Genomic DNA, 17,198 nt, shown 5'->3' with positions numbered 1-17,198 from the left:
GACAGAATTGGAAATGTTCCCCAATCGGGAATTTTGGAAATTCCTCCTGAGATGTGAGAGTCTTTCATTTCCCCTGGGGCAATATCACTTTGCTTGCTGAGGAAAGGGTATGGTATTAGAGTATTAGGGAGACTTGATGAGCTCTTGATCCAGGTTTGCTTTTAATTACACATTATTAATCATTTTGCAGTCAGAAAAAAGTCTAAGGAAGACTCTGTGTAACTAATTAGGAAGGAACTTGAATTTTTTAAATTAAAGAAATGCGTAGAAGTTGCTTTGGGATTTGGGATTGAGCTAAGAATACATGACTCTAGAACTGCAATTCTACTTCACAGCCCAAAAACTGTTCCTCTAGAGCAGCAAACGAAGAAGAAAAGAAATTGTGTATTATTTTCCAAAATGAGTGGGAGATACTACAGACATTCCTGATTTTAATGTTAAGAAGAACATGCCAAGAAGATTTGAATTACAATCAATGTCATACATAAAGCTGTTAAAATAATACTTATAATTAACCTATAGTTAACAGAAGTAATGTGTTCAGTGTAAATACAGTCATAAACAACAAATTAAAATATTTTATAAAAATGCAACATGGAACAAAATATAAAAATCTGTATGTGGTGGTAATTTCTTGTTTTAGAGTTCAATTTACCACAATATATAGGTACCTCAGAGGTGAGTCTGTTCATTTGCAGCTTTAAAACAGAAATACACAATTACTGAAAAATGTTAGCAAGGACCTTGAATCTGCCAACCACTCACATTCAGTAAGTCCAAATAGTATCAATTTTTTCTTCCCTAAATTTTTGGTTAAGAAAGCTCACTTCATTATTCTGGCTAATGGTATAAAATCCTAAACTTTAATCTCCCTGGAAAATAAGGAAATAATTCTGAAAAAAATGAGAAGTGAGGATTGTGTAACCCTTACCCATTTTCTAGCACCTCAGTAATACAGCTGCTGACTTACAATACAGTACAACAAATAAATATTATTGCCACAACCTGCCAGCATTATATGCTTTAAGTACAATCCTACTCTCAGTGAATAAGGTTTAAAATATAGATAATTGTGAAACCTTAGTCAGTACACTATCTACTTCTAACAGCCACTAATTTTACACCATTATAGCATTCTAGCTATTAAGGCTTCTGAGTTTTTCCCGTGAGTATCGGAAGACAACAGCTGTATGCCTTTCTGACACATCCGCAAAACTCAACTTTAAATTCGCATTACACAGTTTCCCATGCATGCCAGCCATGCACGCTACATCGCTCATTGGTCCCTCCCTATGAGCTCATCAATAGGACAAGCAGTATGTTCAAGAGTTAAAGCACAGCTAAGCAGCAATTGAATTCCACTGTTTGTTTGTGTAAGTAAAGAGCCTATAGAGGCTTGAGTCATGGAGCAGGACTCAAATGTGCTAATTGCTATTGCAAACACACACATGAACACACACGTGCATGCAAAGTTACTCCTGCTGAAGAGATTTCAGTCCAAACACAAGGCAAGAAATTTACACAAAAGGACAGGGAACATTATTTAATTGCATAATGTCTGGCACGACGATGAACAACACTGACACTGTGACACCATCCACCACCTTGTTTGCCAGCAGTGACGTGAGAGGGGTTGGGGTGGAGCAGCAGAGGATCACTTGTTGAAAATGCATAATCAAGAAGAATAAGTGCAATTGAAGTGAAACGTTAAAACTGTAAGAAGAGCTAAAACTCTGTAGTCATCTATGTAACCCAGAAACAATGCCTGCACCGGCAGCATTGTCCTTTGCCAGCGCCTGGAACAGACCATCTGCAGAGATATGAGGGATATCTGTTCTGAACACGGGAACTTGTGCTGAAGACAGGCAGACACGTTTTTGGTTCATGCAAGACAGTTTAATTGGTAAAAAGTTACTAAATCAATTGTGTATCAATATACACTCTGGTATCAAGGCTGTGACAGTTCACCGTGTAGGGTAACAATAATGGAAAACAGAACTTGCCATTATGTATCATTAAAGTATAATCAATTACAGGAATCTGTTAATGCTTTCCTTCAGAGAATCCATCATGAGGAAACACAATCTACTTAAATGTGTAGATAACAAACGGAAATGATTTTTAAAACAATGTGATTGGGTTGAAAACATTTCTAAAGATAAACTTTAACAGATTTCCTGACCTCATTTTATTAACGCAGAAGTCAAAATAGACAAAAATGCTCTTTTTATACTCTAAGAATGGAATATGAAAGATCCTATTAAATCTGGGCCTGGAGCACACATTTTCCAGCCAACAACCAAGACTGCATTTGCAGTATTCATCATTATATATTGGTATGCATATACAATGATGTCACTGTTCATGGTACTACAAGGTCCAGTTCAAACAACAAAGCCTTTACACTGTCTGGGAGTTCTCTTGTCTCTGCGTCCAGGTTGACCCTGCTACACTGGGGTCACCTGTGGTTCACACGGCACAAGCACTGCAGGTATAATTCACCCACAGAAGATGTAGCCAAATTGGTTGAAGTGCTTTGGACTTAATGACATCCTCCCTTTCCCAGTTTTGTATTCTCACAGACAGAGGTAAAACAGGGGGATGAGAAGAGCACTGGTGTTGGGATAGGTTGAAGGAAAGGAACAATTCTCAAAATATTTGTTTAAAAAAAAAAAATCAAACAAAGACAAATCTCTCGTCAATGGATGGGGAAAAAAAGCTGCAAAGGGCTGCATAGCTTTTGCTCCATCCAGTCCCAGTTCCTACTGAAAATATCACCATCTGATTAAAGTGAACGAGAAAGTGTAAAACCTGCATTACCAGCCTTCAGTGCAGGGTGCGAAGGGTCTTAGTTTGAGTTTGCTCTGTCTCCACTGCTTTCTCTCAGCAAAATCTCCCTCATTACTTCTTTATTCTCTACAAGCTTTGTAATTCCTGCTCAAGAGCAACACTGGAACTGCCCGTGTACAGAAGGGTCAAAGACTGACACATTACTTAGAGAAAACATATAGCAAGCTATTTACAAACAGACCATAAGGAATTTTGAAGTTATTTATCTGTAGGGATAACTGCGGACACTAATTGGACTGCTATTTTGCTGATGTTTTGTGCAATTTAGAATAGAGCTTGGACAAAAAATGACAAATGTTTTGAGACCCACGTATTTTATAGTACATCTAGTACATACATTATACTTTTTTTCTGATTTGAAAATAATCTTCAAGTGATTTTCTATTCTATAAACTATATTAGATCCCAATGAATATAGAGCCCATGAAATTTAGACTAGGTTGTAGTTCTAGAAGGGTAAAGGGGGACAGGTATAGAAAATGAGGATTTTTTTCAGAACATCATCTTATATGTCCTCTTCTTACTATGTCTTTTCATCTCATTGACATTTTACAGGTCACTGAAGCAAGGAAATCTGAGTCTATCTAGTAGAACAATGATTCCTTGACCTCTATAGAGCTACTTCAATAGCCATTTACCTGCATAGGAACTCCAATAAAAACTGCGACAATTTCCTAAAGGCTATACAGGATTTACCTCTTCAATAAGAGGTGAGCACTCAGCTCAGCTTTGAACATCCCTGCCTCTACAAATGACCCTAAACTCCATGGGACTACTAAATTATCTACAGGAAACAGCTAGATCCCAAACTATCACATAAAAGCAGAAGACAGCATTGGGATAAAGCTTAGAGGGATCTGAAGTGGCATATGGTATTGTGAGAAAAAATACAGAGCTTGCTATGAGAGATATTTGTTCAAGATATGATCAACCAACAGCCAGCCAGCATGCAAAATACAGGCAACATCATCCAGGGCAGCATTCTGTCTATATCACCAATGGCAAGTGAAGATGAGTTCGGGTAGCACATGCCTTTCCAGAGCAGACCCCAGTCTGCCTGGACAGCCCTCTGGGAAGGGGGAGCTGAGCTGGCCACTGCAGTGGGAAGTGTGGCAGGAAGGAAGGAGACCAATAGAGGCAGGGCAGTTTGGAACTGTGCCAGGGTGGCAAAGTCTACTAGCAGGCTGGGCAGAAAGCCCTTGAAACATCTGAACTCTCCTAGACCTCCAGTGCCTTTCACAAACTCAGGTAATCTTCCAGTCTCTTCCTCACTGCCAGCTTGCCGGCCTTCACCAGCCCCATACCCAAAACCTCTACTGACCCTTCCAACAAACCTTCTCCCCCAAGCTTGACCCTACTTTGCTGCAAAATTCAGTTTTGCATACGATGCTGAAATCTGTTGAGCCGACTTTGTCAGCAGGAGCTTCGCACAGTCACAGAACAGCCATTAAAAATACCATTAGTATCCTTGATTGGAACATTCAGTCCACGGTAATATTTCTCTGAACACATGCTCCTCATTTCCAACAGCTAACTGGACCCAGAATCCCAGAATATGATCTCAAGTCCTTTTTTTTATTTTCCCCAACAAACTAAATTGGATGGTCTGAAAGCTTTAGCTATAAGCTCTTAGTTTAAATCTGAAATATATGAAATATAACATTAACTCAAACTATTGTTATTGCATTTAGAAAAAAAAAAGAATAGCAAACAAAACACTTATTGAAACTTATCCTCTATGATTTTCATTGTGAATATACAATCAGGTTTTTCAAGCTTTTCCCCTGTGCAAGTATAATTCTGCTGTTTTATCTGTTTGGTTCTGCTATTGTTTTCAGGTTTTTTTTTTTAGACAGGACTCATCCTACAACGCAACGTACAAAACAAGTGATAATATACATAAGGCTAAAATGCAGAGTTTTACAAAAACTGACCAAAACAATCACTGACCTGTGCATACATACATCTAAATATTTTATACTACTGTCATGGTCAAAACTGTGCTAGTATGTGTAGCACAGATTAGAAGACTGTACTTAGAAGTTTTTACAAATTATCAGAGAATTATCATATTTTGAATTTTTCATTTTTATATTTAAAAGCCCTGACAACCCTTGACTGTGGCCCTTGACATTGCTCTGCCTATTCTGTTTTGTGCTATTACTCATTAGTCATTGAAAGATAATCATTTTTACTTTTTGCAAATAATTTTCTCAAAATGTGAGTTAAAAGGTCATCAGTGACTATTTCATAAGCAGAAGCTTCCAATTAACTGTTAAACAAACATGTGAGTGTATTTTTATGATTAAAAAAACATTGTTCACTGAATTCAGACAAATCCTGTGTATTATGAATCGACCAACCGCATGATCAATGAAATGATGTGTGAAAATAGAGGTAGAAGCAAAATAACCTACTCGAACCCAGAAAATTTTCAGACAATAATCATTACCAGCTTTAATTAACTTCAACACAAAAGCAGGGGTTCCTTCTGTTTCAAGTTAATGAAGCTCAACACACAGACACTCCAATTATAGACAAAGCATGAGACTAAAGCAAGTTGTATCTTACGATTGAAATAATGAGCTTGGTATTTTAATTTTGCAATCAGTAATTATGGGAGATTCAGAAACAAAGAAACAATACATACAGTCGTACTGTTAAGGTACAAATGTAGCCAATATCCTTCTTATAAGCCAAAGGCAAGAAAATAACTTTTCCTACAATAAGCAGTATCTGTAATACCCTGGAAATATTTCCACTATGATCTTCTAAGATTTACTCACTTTCATACTACACAAGCCAGAAATGTGACCTCACCTACAGCTATGAACGGCTTATTGACTTGCTTTTCTCATATATATTCATTAAATCTTTATCTATAATACTGTTATTTCCATTGAAAATGATGGTTGTGTAGTAAAAAAGCTGTTCTCCCACAAAAATGAATAACCCTAGATTACTTCCACCCTTTTCAATAATTTGCCTATTCCTAAATACCATGTTAGAAGAATATATGACCTTTAGCTTAATCTCATCACCAAGCACCTCCAAGAAAGAAAAAAAAAGCACAAAAAGAAAAGATGGTCTGCCATTTATTTCTCCCATTTATAGTTTATTAAACCTAAAGATAATAGGAAAAAGGTGGAAAAAGGCAGAGTATGTCTGGGCTGTAGTATCAGATATCGCTGCTTATTATTGGCTATCTGCCTGGTAATCATAAATCCATAGGGTAATATTCTAAAATCTTTTTCTTTTCAGGTAGGTGCAAGCCAAAAAGGAAAAAAAAAAGTTTAATTTTCTACGAAGAGCAGAAAACAGCAAGCGCAGCACAATTGGGTACCAGGATGCATAAATATTCCTGATTACAAACCCTTTCACAAAGAGCAAACAGGAAGAGTTAGAAGCTAACAGTGCGTACATCATGCAGAAGGTATCTCTGTCCCAGAAGATAGATATCACATAGTCTGTGAATGAACTGCTCCAATAAATTATATTATTCCTCAGAGGAGAAAGCAGAGCAATGTTATAAACAGTGACTTCAGAAAAGTGAGAACAATAGGGCATTGAATTTTGCAAGAGTGAATTGAGGAACTTTTTCCTGGAGGAGAGCTCAGTATCACTGACCAATGAGCCTTATAAATACAAACATTAACTCCAGCACTGCTGCTCCTCTGAGCGCCTTAGCATCTCGTTCTCAGCGTATCAGAATCTAAACGGACGTGCAAAATAATGCAAGGACATATAGAATGAAACGTGCTTCAAATAGATTCTTTAAACTATATTTTCCCAGAAAGCTCAGAAAGCTTGCGATTCTGGCAAAACCCAGATAGCAAATACACGGCTTCGATTACAGATAGGGCCGAGCATCTTCCGTGCAGAAGTCTAGACAAATGAGAAAATAACCCCATGCATCACCTCCTGCTTGCACCGGCTGATATGAGCTAAACATCCTCGGATAAAGGAATGTAAACCAGAGCAGCATTTCTCAAAGTGAACCCCGACAGGAGCGGAGCTCTGCGCAACGCTCCCAGGGCCCACCAGCAGCAGAGTGCTCAGCTCTTTTTTCTAAGGGAAAGATGATCACTCACTCAATCCAGTTTCTAGGATGCAAGTCTTGTCAACTAATTTGAACAATTATGACTGAAAGATATTTTAATCCAAATTCCTGCTTACTGTCACCAACACACCTATCACCGACTTTTGGCATGTATAATTTCACCTCGCGCGGTCATTCCTCCTTTTCTCTGGCTCTTTACCTGTCTTTCTGATGTGTCAGAATTGGAAACCGATAAGCTAGAGACGTTTAAACACATCAGCTCTGCCTGTGGTGACAACGACAACATGTTTCCCAGAGGTCTGTGGCAGTCTCCGGGAGCACTGTGGTACGTTCCCTCATTTCGATGCAGCGCTCACCCCTCACACACAGCGCATACTTGTTCTGCCAAAGTTCTCCGAAGCTCGTTTTTAAATTGTATTTGAACCTTACCCACTTATTCTCTGAGGGTTTCTTTTGTGTTTTAATGAAGCTCGTGTCAGACAGCTCCTCACTGTTTACATAATTGCCCTGCCTGACACTGAAGAGGGTGGAGAGAAGTTTTGTTTAAAAAAAAAAAAAAAAAAAAGAGCTGAAAATGGTTTCTCCATTTCAGCCCCACTGTGAGAAAAGGTAATGGTTTTTGAGAGACTTACATAAAGATTACTGTCAGTACTCTTAAAACACAAAGCAATTAACACTTAACAGCTTTGCCTTTACACAGTACTTACTTGTTTCTCCTTCTGCAGCCTTCTTTCCTGCACTTGACAATCTTTTGACACCTATTTCTTTTACTTCATCGACGCTGCTTTCTCGTGCAGCCTCCCTTGTCCCCATCCCACAAACTCTGTTTTCCTCTCCCTCCCCTTCCACCTTCTGCTGTTCGCTCCCCATCCAGACCCACAGAGCTGGGGCTGGGCAGGTGCTTCCAAGGGCAGGGAGAGACACTGCCTGGTTGCTCCCCAGTCATGGCACGCTCTGATCACACACTATTCCCACTCCGCGCAATGGCAATCGCCCTGGCAGAAGCTGTTTGGGCACTTTTGGAAAAAATGCTGAGCGTTTTGAAAGAGGAAACTTTCTGAGGCTACAGGTCCTTGTGAATTTGCTCCAACTCCTTCCTTGATGCAACAAATGTCATCCTGATTTTAGAGCTGACAACATCACTGTGTTAAGAACGCAGCATAAAGTATTCTTGCTGCTTTTCTGCTAAAAGTTCATTTCATGTCTGTCTTTTTCTTTTCTTTTTTTTTTCCCCTCTCGTCAAAGTGAACATATCTCCTTAATTCGATTGACTGTTTCTGGCACATATTATCTTTTCATCTGAACAACTAATTCTTTGCTCTATTGGAATAAGATAAAGAATTGCCTCGCAAAAACAATAAAAGAGAAAATTCAATGCTGTAAACAGCAAGTTTTAGCAACATTCTACTGAAAACTTCCGTTTCACTTAAAAACTCAATCAGTGAATTTATGTGAACGTGCAAGAATTTCAGCATTTATTTCTCTTAAACACATCTCTAATTCTTACAGATGCTTATAGAAAGCATAAAAAGCAACCTGGAAACACTTAATGGTTTGAGCATGGGAAAGGAACGGTGTGTATGTATTATACATGTGCAAATACTTTCTGTTCCATCTTGTTATTGCTGTTAGACCTGATCCGTGATTCTTTCTAGTTTTGGAAAATTTTGCAGAACTGCACTAGAGGGAAAAAGACTTACACTGCAGCTCAGATCCATGGGCTGGACCAAGCAGAAGAGACTCAGATGAGGGCCTACGAAAACCAAAGTGACTGGCCCACCCTTCAGGCTTTTCCAAGTTGAGCATCTCACAATCTTCTCTTGCAATTGTTTCACATCATATACATAATTTAATATTCACTAGAGAAGCAGGTTGAACAGGCCTCGTTTCCTCACTGAGAGTCCCACCTGTCTGGTTATAAGCTGTTCTCAAGTTGAGGTTTCTGTTGCTCTGAAAAGCTTTGGGATGGCTCAGTGTTTAACTGGAGAACTTTACATTTTGAAAATGCTCTTGGGATGAGAAAGCTATTTCCTCCTCATTTCGGGTAGCAAGCAAGCATAGTAAAGGGACAAAGTTACAGATGGAAAAATGTCAGGCTGACAAAACAAACTGCTCCATCATACAGTTCTTCAATAATTCTACAGTTCAGATTTCTCTTATTATGCAACACAGATATCAACAGGCAAGAGTATTGTGTTTGTATTTGACAAGTATTACTGAACTGATAACACGCAATTCTGTTCATTTTGGTACAAAACAGAAATAAAAGAGAATTGCACAAACAATTGTAGCTAGGTAAAAGTAACTACAGTCTGTGGTTTGCATTCTAGTCATCTAAGTGCTCTCCACTGCAAGAACTTTTCCTTAGAGCTAAGAGTCTGGAACACGGTTTGTTGCATCTCTTGTACTATAGAAGTTGAGAAGACATTGCTTTGAGCACATAGAAATCAAGAAGAGTAAAACTAAACCAGGAACAAGAACTAAGAACCAGAGCTTTTCTTCTTTACTGTTTTCCCCCTTTCAGTAAAAAGTATGGAAGCACTTTTCGGATAAAATATTATTAAACAAAGGAAACACTAAAAGTGAATAAGGACATTAATCAATGTTTTTATCACTTAACAATATCCTCTTATGCCTTGTAATTCACTGACACTAGATACTCATGCTTTTGTTCACTTACTCCTTCATCTTAAGCCCTCAAATTGCAGTGCAATTCTTACAAGTTTGGGGCTTTGCTGTTTTTCTGAAAATACTCTGAACTCTATGCTTACAGCCCCTTTCCTTGATCTCCCCTATCTTTTGATCAGTACAGAAGACCTTGAACTATTCAGGAAACAAAATAACAACAAAGCTTCAGCAAGTTCTGGCAGAATTCCTCATCAGAGCTGTATCCAAGTTACACCTTCAGCTGGATGCATATGGGAGAACATGTCACAGAATCACAAGTGTTAGAGGAACACAGAGATGAACCCCCAGAGAGCAGCTCCTGCGTGAGGCACCTCAGCTCAAGAAAGCCAGAGGCAGATTTTACAACCAAATAAGTGCAGTGTATCCAGGCATCATTGCTACTTCTGCAAGAGTTGCACAGGGTCATGAAAACAGTTTAGATTGATGCTAGTTGCTAGTAAAAGATATCTTCCTCAAGCTCTCTTGTGAGCTACAGCTACACTGCCCATGCCCCATAAGAATATAGCTGAAATCAATGAGGCCTCCAAAATATTTAAAAGAAAGTAATAGAAAAACGCAATCAGATCTCCTGTTATGTTTCCAGGTTTGGAATTGAGAAAGTTTTCAGATTTAGAAAGCAAGTACTTTGGATAAATAAACTATGAAATACATCCAAGAACAGGTTCTCTGTTCTTTTAAACACTGTTTTCAAAAAGTCATTTAAATCTTCAGGTCTGAGTGCATGAAGTCCAGCAGAATTCCCTCTGCATTGTGCACGTTCACAATGTGTCGAGGGCTGATTTCAGGCTTGCAGGCATAGTTCCAACAGCCTGTAAAGTGTCAGTCTGGTTGTCATGTGCCTCATTCAAAGTTACTGAAATCATAAATATGCAAACAGACTTTTGTAAAATACTAACATTAAAGTAATGCATGTGTTCTAATAAGAATTGAATATGATTATGAACAATAGTTGTTCTCAATTATCTTTTGTTCTTTTATTTTCCAGTAATGGATATCAATGTAATTACCACTGATTTCATTAAATTTTAATTAAATACCTAAGCATTTAACATCACTATAAGTTTTTGCATGGTATCATTAAGCTAAATAAATATTTAAATCAGAATTTTTTTTAAAAGACATCAATTTGAGTTATGCTTTCATGTCGATATTTAAGCTCTACATCAAGCAGTTGAATTTAAATATTACTGGATCTCAAGTAGTTCCCTTTGAAATATACCAATGAACTATCTGTTAATATTTTCAGTTGCAGAATTAGAGTCAGAAGCTGTAGAGCTTACAAACTTGGCTAATTCTGTTTAAAACAGTCCACTGTTTTTTTGTGTGTTGTTTTTTTTGTTTGTTTGTTTTGCTTTCTCCATAAATCTCTGAAGTGACATCTTTTGCAGACTTTCAGAAATGGTTAAACATGTTCTAAAAAACCTACCTTGTTCACCTGTGTGATAAATTCTTAAACATCTGTTTGCTCATTTCACTAACATTTTTCTACAGCCAACATACGCTCTCTACAAGTAATGGTGAGATTTTCAAGGACACAGAGGAACTGACTGCAGGGCCATACCCAGAGACTGGTGGACAATGGCTCCATGTCTGGGTGGATGAGCCAGTGACAATTGGTGACCCCCAGAGGTCAGCACTGGGACTGATACTCTAACGTCTTCATCAATGACATTGACAGTAGGGTTGAGTGCATCGTCAGGAAGTTTGCAGATGACACCAAGTGGTCGATGTGCCTGAGGGATGGGATGCCATCTACAGGGACCTAGACAGGCTCCAGCAGTGGGCCCAGGTGAACCTCATTACGTTCAACAAACCTAATCGCATGATCTTGCACCTGGGTCAAGACAACCTCCACTAGCAATATAAGTTGAAGGATGAAAGGATGGAGCACAGCCCTGCCAAAAAGGACCTGGGGATACTGGTTGATGGCTGCCGGACATGAGCCAGCACTGTTCCCTGACAGACCAGAATGCCAACCGTATCCTGGGCTGCATCCAAAGAAGCCTGGCCAGCAGGGCGAAGGAGGTGATCCTGCCCCTCTGCTCTGAGCTGGTGAGACATCACCTGGAGTGCTGTGTACAGAAGTGGAGTTCTCAGTAGAGATATGGACCTGTTGGAGTGTGTCCAGAGGAGGGCCACAAAAATGATCCAAAGGATGGAACAGCTATTCTATGAGTACTCCTGAGAGAGCTGGGGGTGTTCAGCCTAAAGAAGACAAGGCTCCAAGATGATCTGATATCAGTCTTTCAATATCTAAAGGGGAGCTATAGGAAAAAAAGGAGACAAAATCTTTAGCAGGGTCTGTGGTGACAGGACAAGGGAAAATGGTTTTAAATGTAAAGAGAGTAGATTTAGGTTGGATATATGGAAAAAGTATTTTACGGTGAGGGTGGTGAGGCACTAGAACAGGTTGCCCAGAACAGTGATGGATGCCACATCCCTGGAGACTTTCAAGGCTAGGTTGGACAGGGCTCTGAGCACCTGATCTAGCAGGGGATGTCCCTGTTAATGGCAGGGGAGTTGGACTAGCTGACTGTTAAAGGTCCCTTCCAACTCTAAGGATTTTATGATTCCGGGATTCTATAGTGCAATTAGGAGCTAACAGCAGGTAAAATCATGCAGAGAAGGACCTAACTGGTGTGCACAGTGCCGAAAGCCTGAGTCCTTAGGACTCTGTCATATGTTACAGATTTAAGAATGGAATAATAAAAAGCGGCTTTATACCATTATTCCTCTTTTTATCCAACTAAATTAACTCTAAGTATATTCTTAAAAGTAACATTTTATTAAAAAATCTAATTGCTTAACCATCTTCTAGCCCTGTGACATAAAATTAAAATATGTGAAACATCTTAATACATTGGCACAAACCTGTCCTATATTAGCTAGAAAGTAAAACTACAACAATCTGAGAAGAAAATGTCTAGTAATTCAGGTGATGTCAATTATGCAATAGCCTTGATTCTATTAAAAATAAATAAGCTTGCATTTGCGTTGTCACATCACACAGAGAGAGAAAACTCAACTGGAATATATTGCAACTGACACTCTTAATTAACATGGAAAATAAAAGAACTGCCCTGCAAGTGTGTGTAATGAAACCATCTAGCAAATGGACTAGTAGTCATAATCAAACATTTTATAACTTCCTCTTGTCACTGCTGTCAGAGAAAAAAAAACTGATGAGGAATCATATATTATAAGAATTTTACTGATCCAAAAAATAGAATTTTTTAAAAGTTTGAAAGAAACAAAGTATAAGTTACTTTTAGCACTGCATTGAGCAGTTCAGTATCAGTTCTCTAGATGAACATTCTCTTGAAGTTATTGAAACAACGAAATAATACAGGACTGTAACAGATTTTATCCTCGCTCTGTTCAGATGCAAACACTATGATGTCCTGAGAAATAGCTCAGATATTATCACATAAATAGTAGAATGCTGTAGAGGATCTAGGTGTCAACACAGACCACAGGACTGCCATTTAAGGATGCTTTAGTACCTCATCAGTAACTGGTACCAGCATCAGCTTGCCATCACATTAGTATATTTTTACACAACAATACCCAAAATGCGTTTGTGTCAGCTGCAAATAGAGCAAATTTCTTAGTATATGACAGCTTCAGGGAAAAGTGTTGCACTTCAAAGCCTCTTCCTCGGGTCTGGGAATCAACTACACAATGGTGTTCTACTGAATCCCAACAAGAATGTTTACATCTTCAGTAGCACACACTCGTGTTCAAGACAAGTGAAGGAAGCAAAAGTTCTGTTAATAATGATTATAAATTATTAGAAATGTATTTCTAATAGATCAATTCCATCAAAAAGAAGTATATTATGCTCTTTCTGTTTTTCCCAAAAATTATTTCTCTGACATAGCATACGTCAACAAAACTAATCACTTCAAAACTTGAAACATCCAGTGCTCTTGTGTGTGGCGGTTGGATCCTGTATTTCTTTTCTCATCATGTTAAAGATGAGATTCAGGATGAATGACACATACTTCACTGCACTTTACACAGAGGCAACTCCAGAGACAGTGTCTCTGTATAAGTAAGATGAGCAATCCTTAAAATGTGTAGAAATTTTGTGACAAGGCAACTTGCCATAGCAATACAGATGGTAATATTTTTTACATCAGCAAATACATGATTTAACATGAATAGACATATTTATTTCACTTAGTAGCTATTTGAACAGTCATTAATGATACAAAATAGCTTGAACCATAGCCAGCAGTGAGAAAAACCCCAGAATAGGTTAGAGGCAGAAACAAGTGATATTCAGAACATCATTTCCTCATAACTTGCTACAAGTACAGATCTTAGTTTGATTCCCTAACAGGGAAGAGAAATTCTGAATGCAAACAATTGCAGGTTGATGTTTTAAAGGCAGCTCTTGCTGTTTCACAGTTTGGTCATTATTCAAACATTCAATATATAATGCTGATGACTTAGTGTCATATCACCTACTTTGATTTGTATATTTCAATTTACAGGGAGTTTTTTAAAAAACTACAGGGTTGTTTTTTTTTGTTGTGTCAGTAGATTCAAGAGAGGGATAGCTCAAAGCTTAGACAATTATACAGCATATTGATTAGAACACCTATAGAATAACTAAGGACAAAAACAATGATCTTACTAAGAATAATACCTACAAGGGTCTAAGTCTAGCCTTCAGTATTGCTGAATGCAATACGAGCAGTCTAAAAGATGAACTCTCCCAGCTGTTATTTTCTTTAGTGTTTTCTCAGAGTCAATAAAAATATTAATATAATTTTATTTCTCATCTCTATTGTTTTTATGTACTGACACAATATTAACTATACTGTCTTCAAGACATAAGAGGTGATGTTGGGCCAATAAAAGGCATAAAAGCATTTCCTCTATGTGCTTTCTGAATTTTCAGAATATCTGAGCACACAAAACAAACTGGTGCTGTATCTCATACCACTAATTGAAAACACTTAATCCTGTCTTCCACACATTGGCCGAGGCAATACAAACACTAAAAAATCCCTCCTCGATCGTGGAATTATATAGAATGTATACTATTTAAGCCTTCTATCCACCTCCACTTGAACGCAGGGTAGAGAAGCATTCTGGCCATTGTTTTATATTGAGCAGATGGTATTATGAGATTCTTGATAAAGAACAACAATCACTCAGCAAGGGTTGCAAAGGGGTCGCTGAAACCAAGATTAGCAATTGATTAGCTTTAATGGACCATGACAGTAATAAACAACAGAGCTCTACACAAAGATTTGATTGTCCCATTAATGCTGCTGACACAAATGGCTTTTAACTGGCTTCCTCAAAGTGCTAATATCTTCAAAGCCTCAGCAAATGAAGGACTTTGTCAAAGTGAGAACTATCCTGCAGTGAAGTACTTACTGCAGATCTCTAGAAAAATCTTCTATAAAGTGTGTTTCTGATTTATCCAGACCATAGCTTCTATTTCTTCAAGACATAAAGTTCAAAAAAATAGCACACCTCTAAAAGGCTTGAATGTAATAGAGCTCTAAAGCATTGGAATACAGAAGTCGGCATTCACTGAACACAACAGTAATATGAATAATCACTTCCACTGCCCTCATTTTCTCCTTACTCCATCATATAGGGATAGACCTCAGCATCACAGCCTGCTAAGCTCGACTTTTTGTCCTTAGCTCTAAGGAGTTCATTTGTGTTTTTTTTTTCTTTCTGCACAGAAAATAATAACTTGTAACATATTTTCATTAAAGTGTTTTGTGATTATTGGATGTAAGTATGGCAAATTCTGAAAACAGAACTTACAGACTTAGGTATTAATTAGCTAAATATATGGGAAAGACTACAAAAAATGTCTCAGCTTCTCTTAATGCTTAAGCTCAAGATTTCAATAGACACCTGGCTAATATTTGGAGAAAGTTTTAAAATTGAATTGAGATAGCTAAAGTCAAAGTAAACAAAACTCCACCCAACATGGTATTCAAGAAACAGAGGATGTAGGAATTCATGAAAGGTACAAAGGTCATTACTCACCTAACTCTTGAGCAACACTATCTATTAAACTTCACACTGTTAGGTTAGATCATGTTTTTAAAATAATCTAATTTTAACTAAGTGTTTTATGTAAGCAAAAGCTTTTCTTTCAAACAATTTCAACTGTGAGCTGCCACAAGTCCTCCCTGCCATGTTAATCCTAAAGGCAATATTTTGAAGCAGTGGTCTGGATCTAAGGGCTTCCAGGTAGGAAAAAGAACGTTGACTGTTTTAGACACAGATCCGAACACAAACCAATTGCACAAATCAAGGTCATGCTAATCCCATCCCAGTGGGTCCCACCTCATCTGCAACTTCAATTCCCTGTTGAACAGTTCCTTGCCAGTACACTGCAACGATTAAACATGCTGCTAATTACTGGGTTTAAATAGCTTGACCTGGGCAGACACATAAAGAATAGAAATGAAATCTCTCAGAGTAAAACCCACCTGCTAGGTCTCCCAGCACACACCCTGAATCTGTAACACATCAAAATACTGAGCCAGCTTTCATCAGCTCTATCTTCTGTAATCAGCATCCTTCTATTACTCACATACTTGGCTTTCTACAGCAGTTCAGTTCACACAAGATATTGTAAAAACTTTTATAGTATACTCTTACGATAAATATTGAAAAAGAAAATATTATTTACCTGTAAATCAGCATCAAACTCATGTTTCAGGTAAGCATCTTCTGCAGCCTCAACAAGACGCTGGAAAAAAAAAAGAAAGAAAAAAATGTGTATTTTTGGAATAATTTATAACATGTTTAAGTTCAGGTGTTTCTTCCAGTGTGACAACAAAATGGGATTGTTTGAGAATTGTCTAACTCCCCATCTCCATATGAAAATAAATAGAAATAGATGAACCAGACCTTAAAAACAGAGACCAGGTTTTCTAAACCTACAGCATCCATGCTTGGTGGTACAAAATTCTCAAAAGAGCTCAACTGCTAATTATTAAAGAAAAAAATAAATGTAATTTGGTCATTTTTCCCCCCACAAGTGCTCAGCATCCTGCAGCTTCCATAGTGATACTGGTTCTTAAAAGACACAAAGGTGCTTTAACACTCTGGACTTCATTTTGCACATAGGAGCCCTTTTCAAATCTAAAAATTAAAATGGGAGGTATTTCTTAATACTGCACTTGATTGCAAGCAGCTGAATTATTTTTTAAATAACTCAAATATGGAAGAACAGAAAAATAGAGATGAGGTTCATCTAGTTAGTATATTTCAACTGTTGTACATACTACTTTAACATGGTGTATAATCACAACAAGAATTTTCTGCTATTATGGATGTAATGTTTACTGAATGACAGTAATTTAGTTGTGTTTTTTCCTCTTAATACTCGGAACGCTCTGCAGTGTTCTGTACTACTTTTATTTGAAGGACAAAATAAGGTTTGTATTAGAACATAGCTGCTTGAAAACTAATTCATACAGGGGTTTGCTGCAGACATTCTCTTCTGAAACAAAGAAAATATCCTTTCTAGGATGTTCTAACTAGGGTTCCTTATAGTATTTTAACTCTAACTCTTTCTGTTTTTTATTTCAGTTAACTGAACATTCATCCA

At 37.8% G+C, this 17,198-nt stretch overlaps 1 protein-coding gene across 18 annotated transcripts in view; it reads right to left on the bottom strand.

Annotated features, from left to right (window-relative positions):
- CACNA2D3 (calcium voltage-gated channel auxiliary subunit alpha2delta 3) overlaps positions 1-17,198 on the bottom strand; it is a 422,632-nt gene that overhangs the window by 277,083 nt on the left and 128,351 nt on the right. For all 18 annotated transcript variants that reach the window (XR_002442442.1, XR_002442444.1, XR_002442443.1 and 15 more), the window contains one exon: positions 16,275-16,334. Coding sequence is in view for 13 of the 18 variants with exons in the window: in XM_021409181.1 (XP_021264856.1) it covers positions 16,275-16,334 (60 nt within the window). In the remaining 5 variants the exon portion in view is untranslated. The remainder of the gene's footprint in view (positions 1-16,274; positions 16,335-17,198) is intronic.

This window comes from Numida meleagris, chromosome 11 (assembly GCF_002078875.1).
Source record: "Numida meleagris isolate 19003 breed g44 Domestic line chromosome 11, NumMel1.0, whole genome shotgun sequence".
Classification (NCBI taxonomy): domain Eukaryota; kingdom Metazoa; phylum Chordata; class Aves; order Galliformes; family Numididae; genus Numida; species Numida meleagris.
This window is presented reverse-complemented; position numbering and strand designations above follow the sequence as displayed.